The sequence below is a fragment of the Leptopilina heterotoma genome, unplaced genomic scaffold (assembly GCF_015476425.1).
Source record: "Leptopilina heterotoma isolate Lh14 unplaced genomic scaffold, ASM1547642v1 Lhet_101, whole genome shotgun sequence".
Classification (NCBI taxonomy): Eukaryota; Metazoa; Arthropoda; class Insecta; order Hymenoptera; family Figitidae; genus Leptopilina; species Leptopilina heterotoma.
Genome location: NW_025110815.1, coordinates 1,175,144 through 1,200,923, shown reverse-complemented (window position 1 = coordinate 1,200,923; position 25,780 = coordinate 1,175,144). Strand labels below are relative to the sequence as shown.

The window sequence follows — 25,780 nt, the reverse complement described above, 5'->3', positions numbered from 1 at the left end:
ATACACTTTTTTGTAAAAAGAAGCGATTTATTTTCTTGAAAAAAATATCAAGTACAATATTGTATTTTTCGAAAAATACGGAGGAGAAAAAAACTATCACACATTTAAGTCGTTTAAATGATACACACAAAAATTGGGGGGGGGGCAAAAAAATACTTCGATGCTAACAAAAATAGCATTTAAGGAATCATTTTTTTTATCTAAAGCATTTTTTACATACATATAAATATATAAATTAGTGGCGGTTGTAGAATCTCTGATTTCTTTCTGTTGAAAGAGTATTATTTAATTTTTTTTTTTTGCAAAATATATACGTTTATGTAAGGGAAATTTTTATATACACCTAGAGAAGAGAGTTTTTCAATATTTAAAATTCCATGACAATTTTTTAGAAGGCTTAGCTTGTGTATATTTAAATTGGAGAATCAAAAACGAGATTACTATGATTGGTCATCTATTCTCGGCTATTGTCACAATATACCGAAAACAAAAAAGAAAAATTGTGAATTATCTTTTCGGTTTGGCTCGATTGTATGGTTTTCTATTTTGGTAATTGCTCCCATGATTGTGACGATATCGAGTTGAAGTGGACGGTTTTTGGTTATCGGATTTGACATATTGTTGAATTATTGGCGATCCAACGAGTGGTTTATTAAGTTCAAATTCCTCGGGAGATTCTCGCATCATTTTCAATTTAGCCTCTATCGCCTGAATGGCCGTTTCACGACTGGAAAAATAAATGACAATATTGAAAGGAAAATCTAAAAAAAAATTTATATAAAAATACAATTATTTTACTAAACTGAAATACAATTATTAAACTAAAACAGGCTTTAGACTCATCTTCTAAAACCAATTATATAGCTGAAAGTTGAAATAAAAAGTTACATATTCTCAAAAATTTTACTAAAATTCCTGGAAATTATTTAATTATGTTCAAAAATTTCTCGAAATTCAATTATTTTCAATATCTACTATTTTAATAAAATTTCCCAAAAGAATTAAGTTATTTAAAAGAATTTTAATAAATTTCTAAGAAGAAATTCAATTATTTTAAAAAATACAAAATTTTTTACAGAAATTCAATTATTTAAAATTCGATTTTGATTAAATTTCTTTGAAAAAAATTCAATTATTTTTAATGCAGTTATACCTAATACAATTTTTTGAAAGAATTCATTTATGTCCAAAAATTATAATAAAATTCTATATAAGAATTGTATTTATATAAATAATTTTGTATTTAAAAAATTATTTTAAATCAAATTTTAATTAAATTTGTCCCAAAATTTGTAAGAATTCAATTATTCTCATAAATAATAAAATTCTTTCGCGGAAATTCAATTATTTCAAATACAATTTTCATAACATTTTTCGAACAAAATCAATTATTTATAATAATTTTTTATAAAATTCATTGCAAGAATTTAATTATTTTCATAAATAATAAATATTATCACAAAATTTCAATTATTTTGTTTAAAATTTTAAGTAAATTCCCCGAAAAATGCAATTATTCTTAAAAATTTGATAGAAAATCTTTTTTTAAATCCTATGAAAGAATTCAATTATTTTTAAAAATTTAGGTAAAATTATAAGAATTCACTTATTTTTAATAGAATTGTAATAAAATTATTACCAAGATTTCAATTATTATGAATTGAATTATGAATTATTATGAATTGAATCATTCAAAAAAATTATATTTAAATTTTGATGAATTTCTTTATAAGAATTTAAATATTGTTAATATTATTTTAATGAAATTTCTCATAAAAATTAATTTATTTTTAAAAATTTTAATTAAATTTTTCGCAAGAAATTTATTTATTTTGAAAAATTTGGATAAATTTCTTTATAGAAATTAAATTATTTTAGATTGAAAATTATAAATTAAAATAATAATTGAATTGTCATACAACTTTCTGATAAGAATTAACTTAGTTAAAAATGAATGTCAGTTAGAATTTTAAATAATAATTGAATATTAGAAGCGTTATATTATAAATTTTTAGAAATAATTAAATTTTAAAAGATTTTTGAATTAAAATCTTTGAAAATTTTAATTTTTGAATGATATTTAAATTTTTATATAATAAATCACAGAATCAAATTTTTGTGATTTTTGTAAATCGTCTAAAACGAGGATTTCAGTCGTCAAATTTAATTATCCAATAAAGCAGGCGAAGCCTGCTAAAATTGAAATTAAATTAAAATAATCTTAAAAATCAAAATTTAATAAAAAGAATACCTTATTTTATTGTCTTCCTTTTTCGCCCCAGCCAAAGCTGGAATATCAATCTTTGGTTTAGGTCTCTCCATGTCGCTCTAGAAAAAAAAATTTATCAGAAAAAAAATATTTGACTACCTATAAGGAATTATTTTTGAAAAGGGGGGAAAAATGTTCACCTACCTCGCTAACGCTATGAGCCCAACGTACGACAATATTTTTCGAGCCAATTCGAAGATTATGCAATTTTTCCATTGCAAGTTCAGCATCTTTCACCGATTTATAAGTGACAAAGGCATAACCACGCGGTTGTCCAGCTTGTGGACCCGATCGATGAAACAGCAGGTCAAACTTTTCAATTGTTCCATGTTTTTGAACGAGTTTTAGGAGTTGGTACCGGTTGACAAATGAAAGAATAATTAATAAAAGCTGAATCGAGCAAAATATTTTTAGTATTGACAAAAGAAAAAAAAGTGCTAAAGAAATTAATTTTTTCCTTTTTTCAAATATTTGCCATTGTAAAAATAGCAAAAATAGCAAAAATTACTAAAAAGTTTATTCAATACTTACTCATTAATTCTCAAATCCAAATTTCCAACCCACAGTCTTCTGTCCTCTATTTGATAAGCCTTGATCGGTTCTAAAGGAAGGGGAATTTTCGGATTGATCTGCAAACGAGTGACATTTATTTCAGAAAATTGTTTAATAAATAAAAATAGCACACGAGAAGATACTATTTTTATCGCATCATTTACGAACATTCTAACCTCAAAAAAGAGGCAAAAAAATACTCTCAGCCTTTGCAACTTACCTCCATTCTTGATGAATTGAGGGGAATTATTAAATTAATTGTAAGGAAGCCTTTTTTCAGTTTGTATTGATTCCCATGCAGGAATTCGTACAATTCTTATAATTATTTATGAGAAACCTTACAAAACATTTCTTCTTTTTCGTCTCTCCATCATGTCAACTGGGAAAAAATTCCTTTCCATTCAACATTAATAAATCGTATCGATACATTATTCGTTTAAACAAAACAAAATCACCAACAAAAGACCAATTATCACAGGTTCAATCAGATAATTTATAATTAGTCTGGATATTTTTAAATACTCTATTTTCTTTCACCGCGTCAAACATCGAACTCGACACCATTTTTAAAAAAAACTCCTGTATTATTACTGTACATTCTGATTGGTCAATTCAGACCCAATTTTTCTCAGATCCAACGGAAATGAAAACAAAAAAGAATTGAAAGTACAGATCTTTTGTCATCAATTTTCTTTTTTGATATTGCGATTACAATTTTAACCTAATCAAAATAGAATAGAAGTACTTTGTAAATTTATTAATTTTGCTAAAAAAGAAATTTTTCCAAGGATTTAAATCTCCCGCCTTGTACTGCAATGCGCATGCGCGAAAATAATTTCAAAATGGCGTCGCAACTTCAGTAAACTGTCAAATGCAATAATAAATTTTTGAAAAAAGTCCAACATTGTGAAAAGTTTTTATAATTTTCGGACACTTGAAGTGAAATTGGTTTGTTTATCAACAATGGAACGTGTGATGATAACAGGACAATCGTCACAAACGGAAACAATTTGTGAAAGAGATGTTACAGACGCCCCGCAGGTAAGCCCGGTTATTTTTTATTTTCCATTCTTTTAAATGTTATTAGATAATTTACAAAATCTTTAGCCTCTAGATAAGAGTAATATGCAAGTAATAAACTTTTTAATCCGTTTGGGAATTTTGATCCCAGAACGTCGACAGTCGGTATTGTCAACTGTCAAGTGAATGAAGTGAATTCTATTTTTTCTGAATTTACAAATCCAAATTGAAATTTACATTTATTCCCATTTATTATGACGTCAACAATATTCGAATAGATAAAAAGTATTTTTTTTTTCGTGATTTTATAAAAGCTCTCGTGATCTCGAGTGAATTTTAATCTACAATTATAAGTGGGGGAAAAAGTGACAAAAGCACAAGATATACTGGAATAAAAATTGAAAGAAATGGAATATTAACAATTGAATAACAATAAAAATACAGTTGATATGCAGGCAAGTAAAAATACAAAATATTGTTTTGAAATGGCCAAAGTACTAATTTCAGTTTCTAAAAAGAATTGCAATTTATTGCAATTTTCATCTCGAATTCGAAGAGGAAATTTTTATTCAACTGACAGCGGGAATAAATTATTTCCATTATCTGGAATTAGGGTCATGGATCTAACGAGAATTGTCGCTGGACCGTATTGTACGATGCTTTTAGGTGATTTAGGTGCGGAAATTTTGAAAATTGAAGAACCTGGTATTGGCGATCAGACACGACAATGGGGACCATTTTTTGGTAATTCAAAAAAAGCGACAGCCTATTTTGTCAGTTTGAATCGTAATAAAAAAAGTGTTTGCATCGATTTGAAAAGAGGCAAGGAAATTATTTACGATTTAGCACAAAAATCTGATGTTCTTATTGAAAATTATGTACCTGGAAAATTATCCACCTATGGATTAAATTACGAGGAAATTCATAAAATTGCTCCACATTTAATTTATTGTTCATTAACTGGTTATGGGTACAAAGGTCCCTATAGAAACAGGTATTTATAATCGTTTTTCAATACTGAATAATTTTATGCTTAAATTCAAATAATGTCGTAGTAGTAGTAGTAATAATAAGCTATTTATCTTTTATCTATTTATCATCTTCTATATTAATAATCGTTATTAAAATTTTTGAAAACAATAAATAATTATAATTAATTACTAAATTATTGTTAATAATCGAATGTTTTAAAATTTCGAATCTGAAATTATTCTAAAATTGAAATTAATATTTGAAAATAATATATTTTTTTAATTTGTACAATAATAATAAATGAAATACCGCGTTAAGCGCGTAACATTTGCTAGTAATAGGAATAATAATAATTTTTACTACAATTCTTTCTTATTATTGTACTTTTATTTTCTTCGTCATTCTTAATTTATTTTATTTTGTTTTCATTTATTTATTTATTTAATAATCAGAAAAGAAATAATATTTAAATTGAAATCAACAGGCCAGGTTACGATGTAATTGCGGCGTCTTACGGTGGACTATTGGATATTACAGGACCAGAGGATGGTCCTCCATGTCGTTCGGGTGTTGCTTTAACTGACATTTCAACGGGTTTATATGCACACGGTGCAATAATGGCGGCTTTAATTCAAAGATCAAGAACAAAAATGGGCCAATGGATCCAATGTGATTTATTGTCGACGCAATTTGCAAATTTAATAAATGTTGGATCGGCCTATTTGAATGCAAATCAGGAGGCAAAAAAATGGGGTTCTGCTTTAGATAGCATTGTTCCCTATGAGGCATTCAAAACAAAAGATGGATGGTTCACAGTTGGCACTGGAAGTGATGCACAATTTAAGGATTTAATGAAACGAATGAAACTCGTGGAGTTGATTGATAAATATGAGAAAAATGCAATAAGAGTGAAAAAACGAATTGAACTGGTGGAAATATTGAGAGGAGTTTTTAATAAGAAGACAAATGATGAGTGGTCGGAGATTTTTCAGGGTTCTTCCTTTCCTTATGCGCCTGTTAATAATATGAAGAATGTACGTATTATCATTTTTTTGCAGTTAATTATAATTTCTAAAAAGTGTTATTCAATATATTAAAGTTTAGTTTCATTTAGTTGCTGTTTTATTTTGTAAGATTTATTTTTATTTTGCATTTATTTTTTTATTTGATTTATTTTCTGTTTTATTTCGTTTTTATTTGATTTATTTTCTATTTTATTTACTTTGTATATTTTTTTTCTATTTTATTTATTTTGTGTTTTAGTTCTTTTTTATTTTATTTACTTTCTGTTTTATTTCGTTTTTATTTTATTTATTTTCTAATTTATTTCTTTTTCATTTTATGTTTTTCTATTTTCTATTTAATTTTATTTCCTTCTTATTTTATTGATTTTCTATTTTCTTTCTTTTGTGTATTATTTATTTTCGAATTTATTTATTTCGTATTTTATTTATTTTGTGTTTTATTTATTTGATTTCATTTTCGTTCTATTTATTTTTCTCATTGAATTTTCTCCCTTTTTTTGTGTATAAGAATTTAATTTTTTTTTATTTAGGCGTTCGACGATGAGCACATTAAGGAAATTGGATTAGTGGAAGAAGTGGAAATTCCCGACGAAGGAAGAGTTAAAATAGTTGGACCCGCCGTCAATTTCAGTGACAGCAGAAATGAAATTCGCTCACCGCCTCCAAAATTAGGGCAAAATACTCGAGAAGTCATGAAAGATATTTTGCAATATCCTGAAGATTCTATCAACAGTTTCTTAAAACAGGGCATTATACGATAGATATTTTTTTATCTTCTTTTCTGGAATTTAGAAAAATTTGTCTTTAAATTTTTTCACTATTTTTAAAATTAAAAAATTTATTTTTAATTCTTTTGAAACTTGAATGTACTTTTAATTTTTTTGAAACTTGAGTGTACTTTGTATTTTTTAAATGTAAAAGAATTTTTTAATTTTTAAACGTAAAAGAATTTTTTAATTTTTAAACATGAAAGAATGTTTTATTTTTCAAACTTGAAAGAATTTTCAATTTTTTTAACATAAAAGAATTTTTAATTTCATAAACGTGAGTGTACAGTTTTTGTTCTTAAAACTCGAGGATATTTCTAATTTTTTTAAACTTTAGAAAAGTGTATTTTAAAAAAAAAATTTTACAAAATAATTGTAATACACATTATGTAAGAAATAAATATTTCCATCAAGAAAGAAAATTCGTCTCTTAATTTCCTTTTCTTAAAAGCTTTTTTTTCTTTTTCTTTTCTTTATTTTGTGAATATATTTCTTATTTTTAAATAAAACTTGTGAACTTTTTTCTATTAATTAGTAATTTTTTTCCAGGAAGTTCCAACAGTTCATCTACGACTACGAAAGCCACGATCGAGCAAAAAAGTTCAATGGACTCAGGGAACAGTCGACAATGAGGATCTAAATAAAAAGAAATCTAAATGTAAGACGAAAATTTTTGTTTAAAATTACTTATTTTATTCCTTTGAACTCTGAGTAAAGAATTTCTTCACGAATTTTCATTTGTAATTTGGGAAATTTTTTCTTTTTGTGAAAAAAAAGTTAATTAAAATTCTTTTTTTTTGGAAAAATAAATAATTTTTTGTCATTTTTTTGCAGGTTGTTGTATTTATGAAAAGCCAAAAGCTTTTGGAGAAAGTAGTTCGGATGAAAGTGACGACGAATGTGAACATTGTCACGGACATAAAGATGATCATAAAAAAATTTTACCAATTAACAAACCTGACAATCCATCCGCAGAAATTCCTCACTCTGGTAAGAAGAATTTTTCAATTTTATAAAAGTTTCATTAATAATTTATTCACTAAATAAATGGAAAATTTTGAAACAATCGCAATTTTTTAAATAGAAGAAAATTTTTTATTTACAAGATTTAATTAAGAGAAAAATGATTAATCAGTTTTTTCAAACTACAATTAAATAGAAAGAAGACAATTTGATTACTTTCTGTAATTAAAATTACAGAACCGATAGCCACTGGTTCAGCATAATTGACGTTTCTAATTCTACGTGACCTGTCCACGCATCTTGTCTTCATTGTACAGACATGAGAAAGACGACAGATGCAAACGACTGTGATTTCGTTTTAATATAAACCTATTTATTCGAATTTTAGGTCAAACAAAGAAAGAGAAAATAATTAAAGAAGCTACTAAACTATTCTTGGTCTTTTTTTTTAAAATACATTTTTATCAATTTTAATTATTCCAAATGTATCATTTTCTCACGTCATTGAAAAACTGTATAACTTTATTCAAAAATAATTGTTTTCTAAATAAATATCTTTTCGATTTCTAAACATTTTTTTTCCAAATTTTCGCTATTAATTTAGGAAAAAAATTTTCCGAATCATTTCTTTCAAATTTATAACTGTCAAGAGATTAAATTTCTAGACGTGAGAATTTCGACAGCAAAAAAAAATCCAATTTCAATTTTATTTATGGACGAAAGTCTATAAATAAAATTGAAATTGGATTTTTTTTTATTTCTAAGAGAAAAAAGATCGAGATAGTTCTATAAGCATTTAACATTTTCCAAATATAATATTACGAAAAAAATGATATTCATTTACACAAAAAAAGGATTGTTTTTAAAATGTTTCCCCAATTTAATTAATTAATATTGTAATCAAGTCTTTCTTCACAAGCGAATATCATTTTCGAAAAGTTCCTTTTGAAAGAAAAAAAAATGTTATTGTAAAACTTGATGTTAATATTCGTAATTTCCAGTACCGAAAGAATATACAATAATAAATGAAATTAATATTTTAAATGTTAATTAATTTTATTAATTCATACAGTATTTTATAATATTAATAAATAATTGTAGATTGTTCTGAATGAGTAAAAACTCATTTTTATAGAATTTATTCTCATTTGCAAAAATCGAACAAGCGATATAGTGAAATTAAAATTGAAATGGAAGTTTTAAAAATAAGTAGCAAATAATAATAGTCCTTTGCGAAAGAGGATAGAAAATTAAATTTAAAAATGACAAACGCATAGTTTATGGCAGGTATATGAAAAATTGTTAAAAATGCTTTTTGCTTTGTGCTCGAAACGTGTATTTTTATACAAGTTATACATTTTGATAATTTCAAAAAATAGTAATTCAGAAAATAGCATTCAATCTAATAAATCTCAATTATTGTTAATCTGTCGTAATAGATATTAATGAAATAAAAATATATACACGCATACATACATTTATATCTCTCGTATTTTACAAATATTTCTCCTGTTTTTCATTCTTCTTTCAGCGAAATAGAATTTTACAAATAATTAAATTTTGTTTTAATTAGTCGAGTTGAATTTTCAGTAATTTTCAAGAATTATTAAAGTTTTGTTAAGGCCTCGAATAAATTACTGTTTCTTTAATCATTTTAATACTAATATTAGTTTTATTTATTGATATTTAATATTAATATTGAATATTCATTTTTAATATTCATTTTTAATATTAATATTGAATATTAATATTTAATATTAACAGGCCTCGGACAGTTCGACTTTTTTCGACTTATTTTCAAAAAAAGCTACTTTTTCGACTTTTCTTCCAAATATTGCAACAAAATACTATTTTTTTTTTTGGTATAAAATTCAAACTATTTCGATTTTTATCGAAAAAATAATTGTAGTCAAATATGTCAAAATAATTTTTTCTGTATCCCTTTGCCGAAAGTACTGTCTTCTCGGTCTGATTTGGCTCCGGGAATAGCGACTTTTGTGGCCGGCTCGACAGACCCAACGAGCGCTCTGATTGGTTACAAGAATTTCAACACACGTACATGTTAGCATAGCAACCACACAGACACGTTACATACAGAGCTCACGTTTTGAAAACAACTGACAGTCATCAAAATAATGCATGAAATTTCTTATTTTCTTTTATTATTTTTTAATTATTAAATATTTATTTGTAAAAGAAAATTTCTTGTTTACTATTCTTTAAATTTTACTTACAATTATTTTTTACTTATAATTTTTTTTTCATGCCCGCCCCGACCAGCTAAGTCTCGGCTTCGCCTCGACTTTGCAAAAGTCGGGCGGGCAACTTATTGAGCTATTTTATTATTCAAACAATAATTATTTAACGTACTTTCGGCTGGGGATACAGAAAAATTGTATACGACACACGGCCAGAAATTTGGATACCCTAGCGAGCGTGATATATAAAGCCTCGGCTTCGCCTCGGCCTTATATATCACGCCGGCCAGGAAATCCAACTTTCTGGCCTAGTATCGTAATATACTATTGATTTTTCAATAATTAAATTTTCGAAGTAGATAAGTATTTAAAAAGTTAAATTTAAATTTTGTCAAATATTTTAATATTTTAATTGTATTTTAATTTTGTCAATATTTAAATTTTGTCAAATTTTAATGAAAATATTTCACTCTTTTTTTTAAATATTTCATTAACATTTTTGAAAATAAAGTTTTGCAAAATTTTGATTGCAAATTTTATAAACAATTAAATTTTTAAAATTCGATCCGAGGCATGTGTTAATATTAATTAATTATTTTTATTACTTTTATAGTTAATATAATTTTCTCCAAGAAAAATGGAAATCTGTTATAAAAATTGAATTTTCTAATATTATTTCAATATTTAATGAATGAAATTTAATTCCCAAATGACATGTAGTGAAAAGACAATTAATTATAAATTTTATCGTGTAAAATATAATTTTAAATGTCGAAAATTTTAAAGTCGAAAAAAATTTAATTCTAATTTCTAAACTCAACCATATATCACACAACTAATTTATTATAGAGAAAACGTTGTTGTGAAACATTTAATATTTTTGTAAATTTTTAAAAACACTCTTACACTTTAGTTCAATTATTTTTCATATAAATTTAGAAACAACATTTAAATTCACTATTTAAAAAGAAAACGTAAATTAACCATTAATATGAAACGTAAATCGATATTGAATTACAATAAAATTAATTAAAATTAATAATTAATAACTAATAATTACAATATTTAAAAATATGTTTTTAAAATGAAAATAATAATTTCTTTACAATATTATAATTTCATTTTTTTTCAATAGATTCGTATTGAAGAATATTTTTTATTGTAATGATTTCTTAATAATTATCTACAGTAAGAAACTGATTAAAATTTGTCTTTTTTTGACATATTTTATAAATTTTTTATAAATACTATAATAATACTATTAAAGAAAGTAATACATTATTGAATACAATAATTTTATCCAAAATTGCAAAAAGTATTCTATTATATTTATAACATTGTTCTTTATAAAAAGAAAAAATAATTTCTAGACTAAAATTTAAAAAAAAAATGTTAAATTATTAAAGAAAAAATTATTTTATTATATAGAAACAAAATTTTTCTATATCAGTTTTCTTTCTCTTCTTTTTTTTGAAAAAATAAATATTTTGATTTTTAATAATTAGAAATATTTCTGTGAATGAAATTGAATTGTCTTTTTTGTTTTAGGAAAACTAATTATAATTAGTAATCAGTTGAAAAATATATTTACAAAATAAATGTAAATTGTAATGAAAATTAAAATGAACATTTACTGAGCAAGTAAAATTTGTTATTTACTTTTACTGTAATTAAAAAAGTTGGAAAAGTTTCTATTATAATTTGAAAGTTGAGAAGCTTTTCTTTAAAAGAAAAGCTTCTTTCTCGCATAATTTTTTAAGACAGTTTTTTCACAATTGCACTGTTACTACAAGTTCAGTTCATAAATTTCTCCTTTCTCCATATTATTTCTTTTTTTTAATAATAAATCCAATTTCAAATTTAAAAACCATAAAAAAGATCGTTGCTTCTTCGAAATCATTTTTACAATTTGAAAAATTGTTTTTTTTTCTTCACATTACATTAAAATTTTGAACTCTATTTTTGTTCGAATTTAATTCTTTCAAAAATAAATTTTAAACTATTTTCATTTTCTGTTTTAATTAAAAATATTTAAATAGAAATTAAATTTAATTTGAATTGAATTTAAATATTTTTAAATAGTTTTCTTTTTGTTTCAATTTAATTGAGACAAAAATTAAAGAAAGCAAAATTATTTTTTGTAATTAATTTTTGATCAATTTTCGAAATAAAAAAAAATATTTATTCGTTTAAAACGATTGCAACAAAATATTGAAAATAAAATTCGCATTTTATTGATATTGAAAATTTGGTTTTTAAATTGGAAATTGGATGGTTTTTAGTCAGTCAATGTTGCAATTACTTTTATGATACCTTCGTCTTTTGCGTACCTCAAGACCTCGATTAAGATCTTCTTCATTCAATCCCAATGTTTTCACCATTGCTCTGCTTCGCCAGACCTTAACCGTATAATCGTCGCTCGTTGTCACCAGCATTTCTGGATCACGGGAATTAAACGCAACCGAATTCACCACATCTGAATGGGGAAATTTTGCCAAACAAACGCCATAGTGCCTGTCCCAAAGATATCCGTGTTTATCTTCAGCGCCACTAAAATAACACACACGAAAAATCAATCTCCGCAAATTTTTGCAATTACTTTTTAAAATTATGATATATAAAATTTTCTTCTTATTTTTTTGATAGCTTATTGAAACTTTATTTTTAAACTGTTTTCATTGTAGTTTTGTATAAAGAAAAGAATATAAAAATAAAGTTAATGAAAATAAATAAAAGTAAAAATGTACGAATAAAGTTAATAAAAATTAAAGAAATCTTAAATTCTGAATATAATAAATAGAAATTGTAGGAAAGTATAGTTAAACGAAAATATTGACGATACCTTGCGACATATTCGTTGCACACGTCGAGAAAAATGAAGAAGCATTCATTATTTGGTGTGTAAGCTTTATGCGCTCTTAGCATAGTCCCAACTTGTTTTAACGTGACCAGGTCAATAACGTGAATATCAATTTCCTGAGCAATCGGCGGCGGTAGTAAGGGATTAGTAATGACGTACCCTCTTGGCCAAGGTCTCGTATTTACATAAAGGTATCTTTAACAAAAAAGAGAAATCACAATTATTTTACTAAAATTCCAATTACCAATGGGACAATTTGTTCCCTTTTCGGATATTAAAATGAAATTATTTTAATATAAAAACCTGTGATCGGGAGAGAGTCCCATTCCAATAATATGTCCATGCAGATCAATGAGATGATCGACTTTATCGAATTTATCGGCAACTGATTCGTAATCCTGCCAATTTGGTTCAGGTCTAGGCGACACTTCCCGTTCTCGTTCACGTTGCGCCAATCTTTCACGCAATGACGGTCCAGGATCGAGTCGTCGGGGAAAATTCACCGGTTTTATTCTCTTGAAACCAACTTGATGCGGTGTATAAGTTTTCGAGCCGGTTGCGAAAATAAGAAACTTCTCTGGATTGTCGTTTAATTCATCAAAATCACAATCCTCGGCAGTTGACGATCCTGTATAAATTACAACAATATTTATTTTCAAAATGTAAATTCAAATTTTTGAATTAATTTCAAGATTTTCTAAATTCCTAGAAATTCTCTTAAAATTGAATTTTCTAAAAATAAGAAAATTTACCCTCAGATTCACTTTCTTCTTCAAGTTGGGAATTTTCTGCTTCTTCTTCTTCGTCTTCTTCTTCTTCCTCCTCTTCTTTTTCATCATCATCAATATCATCTTCATCATCCTCTTTGTCTTCACTTTCACTGTCACTTTCCGCTATGTCCCTTTCCATTTCCACCTGACGATATTCTTTATTATATCGAATCGGTTTTGCATATTCAAAACCATCGCCAAGTTTTCGCCAATTCATAAATCCACCTTCAAGTGTACTGTATCTGGAAAAAAGGAACAATTTAATTAAATATTCCGTAGTTCATATTTTTGGCAAAAAGAAAATCTGTTTAAAACTGATTTTTTAAATTTAGGAGCCGTTCACTTTTGTTAAATATTTAAATACCTGATAGGAAAGTTATTTTTCTACTTTTTAGTAAAATAAAGGAAATATTTTCTATAAAAAAAATCATTTTCGTCAATAAGGAAAAGAAATTTATAATATGTAGAATAATAAAATTAAAAAAAAAATACTGTAATCTTGAAGATGCGTGGTGTAGGACTTCCGGTTGTTCTGGAGGTGGTGAGCAATTTACTGACGTTGATGATAAATCCCGATGACTCGGTGGATTTCCTTTCTCCTCGTGCATTAACGATGTCGATGGCTGATCCTGTGAATCCTCGGCTTCCTTAGGAGCTGGCGATAAACAATCGGCGACCATTATTGCCCGTATTGAAGCCGCATTTCCATTATAAAATCTGACAATCAAACGAAAATATCAGTCGAGTAATTTGTAATAATTATTCGAAATATTATTTCCATTATTAAATCTGATGATCGAAAATATTAATCGAGTAGTTTTTATTTCCATTATAGAACCTGACAATTTTAATCGAGTAATCGATAATAATTATTATTCGAAATATTAATTAATTATCAGTATTATTCGAAATATTGATTAATATTAATTATTATTCGAAATATAGAGTAACAATAATTATTTCTCGAAGGAATAAATAATAATAATAATTAATTCCTCCCAATCGGTAAAATGAGTAAAATATATGATAAATAACTTTGAAAGAAAAGAAATGTTTAAATACAGAGAAAAATGAAATCATAAATAACTGAGATTAATCAGATTTAGTGAAAAATTTTTTATGGAAATAGTGACAAAGGAGAAAATATGTTTTTTTTGGATTCTTTACTTATAAAGTTGACTCATAATGGGAACATGTTCGCTCGCTGATTCTTGATTGGCCTTATTGAGCCAAAGTACACTTGAACTGACTAAATGAGCGAGCCAATAAACATCGCCGCTTAAAAGATAACGTTCACTGTACCAAGTGCCAAATATGTCGTACGGTTTATTCACGATTCTACACTGTAAATCAAAGCCAGCTGCAAAACCAATTAAAAATAGATTAGGAAAGAAAAGCAGATTAATATAATCCATTCATTAATACAAACATTACAACAAATTAAATAAAATGAATAAAAATTAAAAAAAGGAATAAAATAAATTCTATCCTAAATTAAAATTAATCATTAAGAAAATTGAGAATTAATTTCGATTTTATTTTGCTTTTATTAAATTAATAAAATTCAAATTTATCGTCCATTAAGAATAATTTTAATCGGTTTAGAAATTAGTTTGTCGTCTTATTTTTCGTGAACAAAAATATTTAGAGTTTTAATTAAAAGTTTTGTTATTTTATCTTTCGTAAACGAAAAGTTCAGAATTTTTAATTAAATAATCTTACGTGCGACACGAAAGACGGCTATTTCGCCGGAAGTCGTGTGCGGTGTTCCGAAATGAACACCAGAAACGAGAAGAAGAGTGTCCGTTGAATTGAACTGAGAGAATTGAGTGTATCTCCATCTAAATGTCTTCATATCGTGTTGATATTTAATTGTCACTGGATACTGACTATCCCAAACCTTCGAAAAAAAATTAATAACTTTACAATGTAAAATTTAGAAATTTGTAAAATTAGGTCTTTTTGATAGCACATTGTTTTAGAGCTCAAATTGTCATGTCAAAAATTTGAGAATTAATTTGTAAATAGATTGATTTGCCTTTTAGTGAAATTAATTGTCCTAGAATTTTGACATTTTGTAAATATTATTGTATTTTTTGAAGATGTTTGAAGAATTGTAACTAAAAATTTGTAAAATATTTAAATTTTACAAAAGTTTTTCTATTTAAATAATTCAATTAACGTTGAATAAAAATATCAATTATTTAAAAGAATTTTTATAAAATTCTTCGCGGGAATTCAATTATTTTTAATGTAATTTAAATGAAATTTCTTGATAAAATTCATTAATTTTTAAAAATTTTAATGCAATTCTTCGCAAAAATTCAATTATTTTCAAAAATTTTATATAAATAAGTATTGTATTTAAATAAATAGTTTCTATATAAAAAATCATTTTCAATATAATTTTAATTAAATTTGAAAAAGATTTGTAAGAATTTAATTATTTTCATAAATTATAAAATTCTTCGAGGAAATTCAATTATTTTCATATAAATTAACGCAAAATTTCAATTATTTTTAATACAATTTTAAATAAAGTCCTTGAAAAATGGAATTATTCTTAAAAATTTTATTAAAATTGTCCGAACGAACTAAATTATATGAAATATTCATTTATTCAATAAATTATTTATTTTTATATTGAAATTTAAATATTTGAATTCTCGTAAAACTTTCGGTTAAGAATTGATTTAAAAATGAATTTCAGTTAAAATATTGATAATATTTAAATGTTTATTTAAAAATGTTATTAATATATTACCTGCCTTTAAAAATTATTGAACTTTTGTATAATTTTATTCAAAAATTCAAGAAAAATAATTGACTTTTAAAAAAATTGCATTTGTAATTTTTAGAAATAATTAAATTTCAAAAGTTTTGTAAATTAAAATTATTTAAAATTTCAATTAAAATAAATAAAAATAAGTTTTTAAATATCTGATTAACAAAATTTATTCAAGTGTTGAATGTAATTTTTTTTTAAATAATTTTTAAAAAAATTACATTCAACACTTTGAATTTTTTTTGAAAAATTGTAATTACAATTTTTCTAAAAATAATTAAATTCTCGAGAATAATTTAAAAAATTTAAATTTTCGTCAAATTTCATTGAAATAAATTGTATATTTGAAAGAATTCGATTTTATTATGTACTTTAAAAAATTATTTTGAAATTTACACATTATTTTTTTTGTTTTTACTTAATTGTTTTTTAGTTATTTAGTTAATTAGTTAGTTAGTGATTTGGAAATTTTTAATTTCTGTATATAATTAGAAAAGAAAATTCCACTTACAACAATATAACCATCCTTTGAACATGTTGCAAATAATTTTCCATTGTGAGAGAAACTGACGTGTAAAACTTGATGAGCATGTTCCTTTAGAACTTCAGTTTCCAAAAGAGGTGTGTGATAAGCCAATCGCTTAAATTCACCTAACCAGGAATTTTTACCTGCAGAGAAAAGAGAAACTAATTAACGAATCGAAAAGACGAAAAAAATCCACTCTCCTGACTTTAATTACATAATAAATTACTTTTTTTTTGCAAATAATAAATATTCCGAAACTGCTAATTTATTATTAATATTATAGAGTATTTCCATTATAAATTATTAGAGTAACTAATTTTTTTACTATTAAATTTAAATTTGATTTATTCCTTTATTCCATATCTGAAAGATTTTTACATCTAAATTTTCTAGGCCTTTATTTAAATTAAATTAAATTGATTAAAAAGATAAATTAGTCAAATATTCAGATTATAAATTTTAATAGTCAATAATCGTAAAAAAAGAAAGAAAACATGTAACAAAAATTATTTATAAAGGTCAAAAGTTCAATTTAACAATAAAGCGATTTATAGGTTATGTGTTAGAAAATTCCTTTCTTTTTTTTCAAATTTAAATATTTATTTACCTGGAACAATTCCAATGCTTGGATCAATTTTAAATGTAAGATACAAAAGATTCTTCCAGAGAAATTCATCTTTTGAGACACGATTCCAAGACTTGCAGACTTCGCCAGCAGTTAGCAATTCCTTTGGATTTAGGTACCGGAAGATGCTGAGTAAAATTGAATCTGGCATATAAAACCAATTGTCGATTGGATTAATCACAAACGATTCCTCGGATGATTGTTCCTCATCTTCATCGACATTCTTTTTATTTCCCTTAACACTTTCATCAGAATCCATATTTATTCTCTTTGTTTACTGCGGAGAGTCAATGGTGGAAAACAGCTGATGATAATATTATTTGTAGACAGTACTTCATTTCCTTAGATTTAGTTTTGAAAGACTGCGGTCAATTCGCGTTTAGGTCAGTCACCACCCCCCAGCGTTTTAAAAATCAACGAATATAACGCGTACTTTATTTTTATAACGAAAAACTGCGCCAGAAACAATGGGAACAACAATCAAATTTTAGGTTATGTTTTGTGACATTTAATCGATAGGAGAAAAGAATTTAACTTTATTTTTATATTTATTTCCTTTTTTTAAATGAGTATTTAATGATTAATGTAAATCGTAATAAAAGACCTCGATTTTATATTGGAAAACCAGAAATATGGGAAAAATCAAAACAATGAATTGAATGAATTTTGAAAATATAATTTTGACAGGGAAATATTTCATGGAAACAATGCGGAAATTTTGAAATATTTCTTTGAACCGTTTTGGCGGGAATTTTAAATTACAAACTCTAATTTCAATTTCTCTCAAAGAAAAGTGTTATTTATTTTTTATATCTTTTTCTATTATAATGGAATAAATCATTTTTTATTATATATAATAAGAGAATTTTATTAGAAAGAGAAAGAATCTAGAAAGATTTAAAGGTGCATGCGCATAGATTTGTGTAAATTTTTGAAATATTTCCACTGACATGAAGTTAGCAGAAAAACCATAAAGTTTGCACTTTGCAATTGAAAATACAATTGTTTAGTTTAGTCTTGTTTAGTATTAATACAAAATTAAATTGTTAATTAATTTTGTATTTTCAAGTAAAATTTAAAACCTTTTATGATAGACTAACAAGAAATTGAATTTAAAAAGTATTGAAAATTATAGTTGATGAGCTAACTTCACATTACTAGTGATTGTTATTAAGAACACACATCATCAATTTTATCATTCTTGCATCATTAATGCATTGTGACAACACATGTGGATGTGAAACAATACTCAATTTTTTATATATTTGAAATTCCTCTCTTGCATTTTTAATAGTGAACGAAGAACATTTTTAAATTTAATAAAGGCGACAGTTTAAAAGGTAAGAATAGTTTATGTTCTGTATACTTTTCATTCTTTTCCATTTGTTACTCCTTCATGAAGAATTTTAATTTTGCGGTGTTAACATCTGTTTATTTATATTCTCAAAAAAATTCCTTCTAAGGAAATTTGGGAAATTTAGAACTGTTTATTAATTACATGTTTGATAGACTTAATTATATTTTATAAGAAAAAACGAAAATTGAATTATCCGAAATTTTGAGGTTATATATAACTCAACGGACAAATTTTCAATTCTTGCGTCATTTTTCCTGGAAAAATTAAATTTTATCAATTCTTTTAATTTCAATTGATGCAATTTTTAATAAACAAGGGTAAGAATTATTTTTTCTATTTTTCAACTTGATTAAAAGTTAACAAACAGTTATTATTTTTTACATTGTTATTCAAATTTTTCTATAATTTTCTACAGTTTTTAATTGTTTAAAATAAAAGAAAAGACTAATTATTTTATTTTAGTGTTTCGAAAACAAAAAATGATTTTTTTCCTAGTGTTTTTGCAACCAAAAGGAATAATTATAATGAAAAATAATAGGCATAATTTCCAAATAAATAAAAAGATAATATAAATTATATTTTTCAATTTTAGAATAACAATGTCTGGAAATATTTATACTTCGGACAAATCAGGAAGCGACGAGAATGGCGATGGAACCGAAGCAAAGCCATTTAAGACAATTTTACAGGCAATGCGACACGCTGGAAAGGAGCCATTCCCAACAATTTATCAGGACGCAAAAGAGGAAGGCGTTAAATATGAGCCAGCGGCAAAATCGCAATTGAAGAAAGTTCACAAAATTTGGGCACGAGAACAACAAAAGAATGACGATAAATTAAAAAAATTACACGAAGACGAGGAGAAGCATTTGAAAAATTTGGAAGAAGCTAAAGCAATAACAATTGAGGAAGACAAAAGTCTACCGCAAGGGTCTCGTGTTAAAATTAATCAATGCTCCGAATATCGTGACAAGAGAATACAAATTTTCGGTTGGGTTCACAGACTCCGGAGGCAGGGTAAATAAGCGCAAATTTGTTTTTCTTTGTAAATTTTGTATCATTTTCTTTTTATTTTTTATATATAGTTATTTTCCTTTACTTTTTGTTTCCTAATTTTTTCTTTTGATAATTTTTCATTTTTATGTTTTTGTTTTTAAGGTCATGTTATTCAGTGGTCACGTGCCCCATATACTTAACTATGGAAAAACTTTACACAGAATAACATGACCTTAAAATTAATTAACTTCTAATTTAATGCTTTAATGATTTAAAGAAGACCAAGAAGTAATTAACTCAAATTGTTTTCAATTAAAACTATTTCTTGTAATCATTTTGAATCTGACATAATTGAACTCTTATAAAAAAATTTATCCAAATTTTTCAAAATATGTAATTAAATTTCTTGCGGAAAATTTAATTAAAATCTTTAAAAATAAGTTAATTCTTACGAGAAATTTCATTCAAATAATATTAAAATTATTTAAATTCTTATAAAGAGTTTTATCAAAATTTTTTGAAAATAATGTCCCGTTATGAAACTAAAGAAATAAATAAATAATTAAATTTCTGCGATGAATTTTATAATTAACATTTTTTAATAATTGAATTATTTCGCGAAATTTCATTACAATTTTTTAAATAATTGAATTCTTTCCAAAAATGTTATAAATTGTGAAAATAATTGAAATCTTGATAAGAATTTTATTACAATTCTATTAAAAATAATTTAATTATTTCAAAGAATTTTACAAAAAATTTTCAAAATAATTGAATTCTTACGAAAAATTTTATTATTCAGGAAAAAAATTAAATGAATTTTATTAAAATTTTTCAAAATAGGTAATAAAATTTTCGGGAGGATTTTTATTAAAATTCTTTAAAATAATTCATTAAATTCCTGCGAGAAATTATTTAAATTATGAAAACAATTGAAATCTTGCCAAGAATTTGATTAAAATTCATTAAAATCATCACTAAATTCTTGCGAAAAAATTTTAACAATCATGAAAATAATTGGATTTTTTCGAGTAATTTAATTAAAATTATATTTAAAATATTTCAATTCTCATATAAATCAAAAATTTTTTAAATAATTGAATTTTTGCAAAGAATTTTACTATTTATAAAAATAATTGAAAATTGTTTCGAAGAATTTATTAAAATTTTAGAAAATAATTGAATTCTTTTGGAAAATTATATGGCGAATTAAGAGAAAAAATTGAATTCTTTCGTTTAAATTTTATTGAAAATAATTGAATTTTCGCTTCAATTGTTTTAAAGGATTTATTAAAATTTTAGAAAATAATTGAATTCTTTCGTGAAATTTCATTAAATAATTGAATTTTTGCAAAGATTTTATTATTTATAAAAATAATTGAATTCTTCCGAAGAATGTATTATATTTATGAAAATAATTGAATTGTTGTGAAGAATGATATTAAAATTTTTTAAATTCTCTAATATTTTCTATTGTTGTTATTTTTAGGTAAATCTCTAATGTTTATAACATTGAGAGATGGTACAGGATTTTTGCAGTGCGTTTTGGTTGATAAACTTTGTCAAACATACGACGCACTTACTCTGAACACCGAGGCTTCCGTTGATTTACGCGGCACATTGAAAATAGTTCCCGAAGGAAAGACTGTAAGTTCAAAAATAATAAGTACTAATTACTATTTATTTATTATTTATAAAATAATAAAATAAATACAATATTTGTAATATATTTATTTTCTTCTAATACAGGAAAAATAATAAACGAATACGTTTGGATAATGATTCTTTAATTACAACTCCAACGTTTCGAAATGTTTTCTTTTGTTTAGCATTTTTAACAATAATTAAAAATCATGAAAAGCATTAATTCTTCTTGAATTCGCTTCTTATCTTAATAACTTTTAATTTTTAAATTACTAGGTATTTTTATTTGAAACGAAAACTAGATTTTCTTTCATATCTTAGTAATTGAAGAATTTAATTTTAGAGAATGTTAATTCTTTAAATTTATTTTAAAATAAAATTATTAACTTACTTTTTTTTAATTAACAGGCACCAGGAGGTCATGAATTGGTTGTCGATTATTGGAAATTAATCGGCGCTTCGCCACCGGGTGGAGCGGATTCTATTTTAAATGAAGAGGCGCAAGTTGATGTGCAACTGGACAATAGACATATTATGATCCGAGGCGAAAATGTAAATATTTCACTTATTTTCCATTTATTGGTGTAAAATAAGTTTTCGAAATTTAATAGAGAATTTGTTTATTTTCTCAAATACGACGCAGGAAAATGATCAAAGACAGATTTTTCTGAAGTAGAAAACAAAAATATAATTCAAACATGTTTATTATTACATACAGTAAAATGAGTTTTATTACTTATTTTTCAGACTTCGCGAGTTCTTGTTATGAGATCAATATTGACCCAAGCATTCAGAGATCATTACAGAGATCGTGGTTATTATGAAGTGACTCCTCCAACTTTGGTTCAGACGCAAGTTGAGGGAGGCTCGACTCTTTTTAAACTCGACTATTTCGGGTATTTATTTAAATTTAATTATTTATTTACTTCTTTCTTTTTTGTTTGTTCTTTCTTTCCTTTTTTTTCTTCCTTTCTTTATTTTATTAAAAAAAAACAAAAGTTCTGTAAAAATAGTTCAAAAGTTGAAAATTTAACGAGAATAGAAAGAAAAAAATTTGTTTGTAACAAAAGGAAACTAAGATGCATTTCTTTTTTTCAGGGAGGAAGCATTTTTAACTCAAAGTTCTCAACTTTATCTCGAAACTTGCATACCATCAATGGGAGATGTTTATTGTATCGCGCAGTCCTATCGAGCAGAACAATCCCGAACGAGACGTCATCTCGCCGAGTAATTAATATCTTCTTTTTTTTCAACGAAACAATAATCTATAAAATTTTTAACTTTTAAAAATAAAAAAATTTATTTATTTACAGATATTCTCACGTCGAGGCAGAATGTCCATTCATTTCTTTCGACGATCTTCTCGATCGACTGGAAGACTTAATTTGCGATGTCGTCGATCGTGTTTTGAAATCCCCATTGGGACATTTAGTTAAGGAACTCAATCCTGATTTTAAAGTGCCGAAGAAACCATTCCGAAGAATGAATTACAGCGATGCTATTAAATATTTAAAGGAGCACAATATTACTAAGGAGGACGGTAGTTTCTACGAATTTGGCGAAGTGAGTGCAAATTTACAATAAAAATAATATCAGGTGTGGGTAATAATAATAAAAATCTAACAATTAATAACTAATAATTGATAATTATATTACCAGTAAATTTTACTTCGAATTTCGAAACCTTTTTTTTTTTCTTTTCTCTGGAAAGAATTCAATTCAAAAGTCTTTTAAAATTTAATTATTTCTTTCAATTTTATTTATAACGCTTTAAATATTCAATTATTTTCTAATATTTTAGCTGAAACTACTTTCAAAACACTAAATTATTTAAAATTACAATAATTTTTTTTAAACGAATATTTAGAAACTTATTGTTTATAATTTAATTCTTTTGGAGGATTTTAATAAAATTTTTAAGAATAATTGCATTTTTCGGGGACTTTATTTAAAATTGTATTAAAAATAATTGAAATTTTGCGATAATTTTCATTATTTATGAAAAGAATTAACTTTTTAAAAAAAATTTTATAAACAAAGTTCTTAAATAATTGATTTTGTTCGAAAAATTTTATGAAAATTGTATTTTAAAGAATTGAATTTCTGTGAAAATTTAATTATTTATATGAAAATAATTGAATTTATCTAAAGTCTTTTATTATTTATAAAATTAATTGAAGTCCCGCGAAGAATTTTATAATTTCTGAGAATAATTGAATTCCTACAAATGATTTCGACAAATTTAATTGAAATTTTTTTACAATTTTTGAAAATAATTGAATTTCTGAGAAGAATAGCATTAAAATTTTTTAAAATAAATGAATTCGTTCAAGAAATTTTATTAAAATTGCATTAAAAAAAATTGAATTTCTGCGAAGAATAATTGATTTTTTTATTCAACGATAATTGAATTGTTTAAATAGAAAAATTATTGTAAAATTCAATTATTTTCTAAATTTTTAGTTATAATTCTCCAAAAATGTAATTAAAATTAAAAAATAATTTTTATAAGTGAAAAAATAAAATTCTTTAAAACATAGAATTCATTTCAATTGAAATTTGAAAATAATTTCAAAATAATTTTTAAAAGTAAGAAAATAAAATTCTTCAGAATATAAAATTTATTTTAATAAAATTTGACAGTTGCTTCAACAATTTTTTTAAAATTATTTTGGAAATTCAACAACCTATCTGCAAAAAATTATAATTTCATTTTTTCATTAAAAAACTAATTTTTTCAGAATTTCCGAACTAAATTTGTCAAATTTCAATAATTTTTGTAAAATTAATTCTTAAATACTTATTCTTATTTATTTGTCCACGTGAATTAAAATTTCAATAAAATACTCTCAAACCTTTTGAAATTTAATTTTTTATATAAATTTGAACTGCAATTTTTCCAAAATTCAATTTTTTTTTAGAATTTTCGAATATTAGATATTTGAAACTTTTAATTTTTAAGGAAACTTAAAGAATTAACGATTTTTTATATTATTAAATAGGTATTATATTTTTTACGCCATTAAAATTTCAAATATTTCAATTTAAAAACTTTGAAATTTAATTATTCTAAAAATTTCTACTTTAAAACTTCTAATAAATTATTGTTTTTCAAAATTGTAACTAAAATTCCTTTTTATATTAATTCTTATGAGAATTCAACTACAAGAATTCAATTATTTAAATGGAAAACTAAATAATTTACTTACTTCGTTTATTTTAATATTTACAAATTAACTGTCCAACTTTTGACATAACAATTCGAATTCTAAAACAATTTAGAATTAAAAATCACTAAATTCTCTCGAGTACAGAAAAGCTCGATTATTATAGTTAATACCTAGTAATATTTTTATTTTTTGTTATTTAAAAAGGCAAAAAAATTAAATTAATTGTTTTTTGTTGATTTAAGGACATTCCTGAAATGCCTGAGAGAAAAATGACTGATGAAATAAATGAACCAATAATGCTTTGCCGTTTTCCGGCTGAAATTAAATCCTTCTACATGCAACGTTGCCCGGAAGATGAACGACTCACTGAATCCGTCGATGTACTTTTACCAAATGTGGGAGAAATTGTCGGCGGTTCTATGCGTATTTGGGAATATGAAGAACTCTTAAAAGGCTACGAACGGGAAAATATTGATCCAAAACCATATTATTGGTACACCGATCAGGTACGAAATTAATTTTTTCTTTCTTTAGATATTTTATCTCTTTAATCAATAATAAATTTAATAATTTATTAATATTTAAAAAAAAACAGAAAAAAAATTGAAAGAATTGAAAATAATTTCCTCATAAAGTCAAAATTAAAAATCAAATTTCATTTTTAACAATCTAGTCAAATATGAATTTTGAAAAATAATTTACAGTTGTAATTGTAATAAAAAAATTATTTTTTTGATTTATTCGAAAAAACGGGAATAAATAAAAATGATGAATTTAAAAAGGAATAAAAAGCTGATTTTTCATTAAAATTAATTGAAATTGAGAATTTATTTATTTATTTATTTATTTTTTTTTTGAAAAAAAAGAAAATTATTCTTTCTTTTAATAATTTTTAAACATTAAACAATTTTTTTCAAATTCTATAAAATAATTTCAGCGTAAATACGGAACTTGTCCCCATGGTGGCTATGGATTGGGCTTGGAAAGATTTCTCTGTTGGCTACTAAACAGATATCATATCAGAGAAGTTTGTCTCTATCCACGTTTCCTCGAACGTTGTCGTCCATAAATGTCTCGCAAATAAACGCGAATAATGTTGAGAATATTTTTTTTTTCAATCCTGTCTAACTTAAATCAATTATAAGCTTGTCATAGATTTGCAATAATTAAATAAAGAATACCAAACAATTTATGTATTTACTTGCAAAAAAATAGAAAAAAAAGAGAAATCTAATTTATTGATCAATTTATTAAAAATGCCACGCTTAATTTTGTTTTATT

The 25,780-nt window shown here is 24.5% G+C and overlaps 5 protein-coding genes across 6 annotated transcripts; 3 read left to right on the top strand and 2 right to left on the bottom strand.

Moving 5' to 3' along the window:
- Nucleotides 1–6: 6 nt before the first annotated feature.
- LOC122500643 (probable RNA-binding protein 18) lies at nucleotides 7–3,404 on the bottom strand. The gene is made up of 5 exons (XM_043609668.1): nucleotides 3,042–3,404; nucleotides 2,801–2,898; nucleotides 2,414–2,627; nucleotides 2,252–2,328; nucleotides 7–727 (listed from the first exon to the last, which is right to left on the bottom strand). The coding sequence occupies exons 1-5, from the start codon at nucleotides 3,045–3,047 to the stop codon at nucleotides 508–510; spliced, it is 615 nt and encodes a 204-aa protein (XP_043465603.1). The 5' UTR covers nucleotides 3,048–3,404; the 3' UTR covers nucleotides 7–507.
- Nucleotides 3,405–3,642: 238 nt separating this feature from the next.
- LOC122500655 (E3 ubiquitin-protein ligase PPP1R11) lies at nucleotides 3,643–9,049 on the top strand. Of its 2 annotated transcripts, none has more exons than XM_043609704.1 (4): nucleotides 3,643–3,862; nucleotides 7,155–7,263; nucleotides 7,440–7,595; nucleotides 7,806–9,049. In XM_043609704.1, the coding sequence occupies exons 1-4, from the start codon at nucleotides 3,785–3,787 to the stop codon at nucleotides 7,829–7,831; spliced, it is 369 nt and encodes a 122-aa protein (XP_043465639.1). In that variant the 5' UTR covers nucleotides 3,643–3,784; the 3' UTR covers nucleotides 7,832–9,049. The 2 variants fall into 2 exon arrangements, with proteins under 2 accessions (XP_043465639.1, XP_043465629.1); XM_043609694.1 differs by having other exon boundaries at nucleotides 7,765–9,049.
- Nucleotides 3,932–6,705, top strand: LOC122500637 (succinate--hydroxymethylglutarate CoA-transferase). The gene is made up of 3 exons (XM_043609656.1): nucleotides 3,932–4,835; nucleotides 5,298–5,847; nucleotides 6,369–6,705. The coding sequence occupies exons 1-3, from the start codon at nucleotides 4,291–4,293 to the stop codon at nucleotides 6,597–6,599; spliced, it is 1,326 nt and encodes a 441-aa protein (XP_043465591.1). The 5' UTR covers nucleotides 3,932–4,290; the 3' UTR covers nucleotides 6,600–6,705.
- Nucleotides 9,050–11,928: 2,879 nt separating the features above from the next.
- Nucleotides 11,929–18,021, bottom strand: LOC122500180 (F-box/WD repeat-containing protein 5). The gene is made up of 9 exons (XM_043608973.1): nucleotides 17,315–18,021; nucleotides 16,693–16,850; nucleotides 15,119–15,296; nucleotides 14,564–14,756; nucleotides 13,889–14,113; nucleotides 13,379–13,638; nucleotides 12,930–13,254; nucleotides 12,609–12,821; nucleotides 11,929–12,316 (listed from the first exon to the last, which is right to left on the bottom strand). Exons 1-9 carry the CDS (start codon nucleotides 17,589–17,591, stop codon nucleotides 12,049–12,051), a joined length of 2,097 nt encoding a protein of 698 aa, XP_043464908.1. The 5' UTR covers nucleotides 17,592–18,021; the 3' UTR covers nucleotides 11,929–12,048.
- Nucleotides 18,022–18,512: 491 nt separating this feature from the next.
- LOC122499752 (asparagine--tRNA ligase, cytoplasmic) lies at nucleotides 18,513–25,687 on the top strand. Its single transcript, XM_043608252.1, has 9 exons — nucleotides 18,513–18,672; nucleotides 19,282–19,706; nucleotides 21,175–21,332; nucleotides 21,738–21,881; nucleotides 22,077–22,225; nucleotides 22,428–22,556; nucleotides 22,643–22,892; nucleotides 24,742–25,005; nucleotides 25,437–25,687. Exons 2-9 carry the CDS (start codon nucleotides 19,289–19,291, stop codon nucleotides 25,566–25,568), a joined length of 1,644 nt encoding a protein of 547 aa, XP_043464187.1. The 5' UTR covers nucleotides 18,513–18,672; nucleotides 19,282–19,288; the 3' UTR covers nucleotides 25,569–25,687.
- The last annotated feature ends 93 nt before the right edge of the window (nucleotides 25,688–25,780 follow it).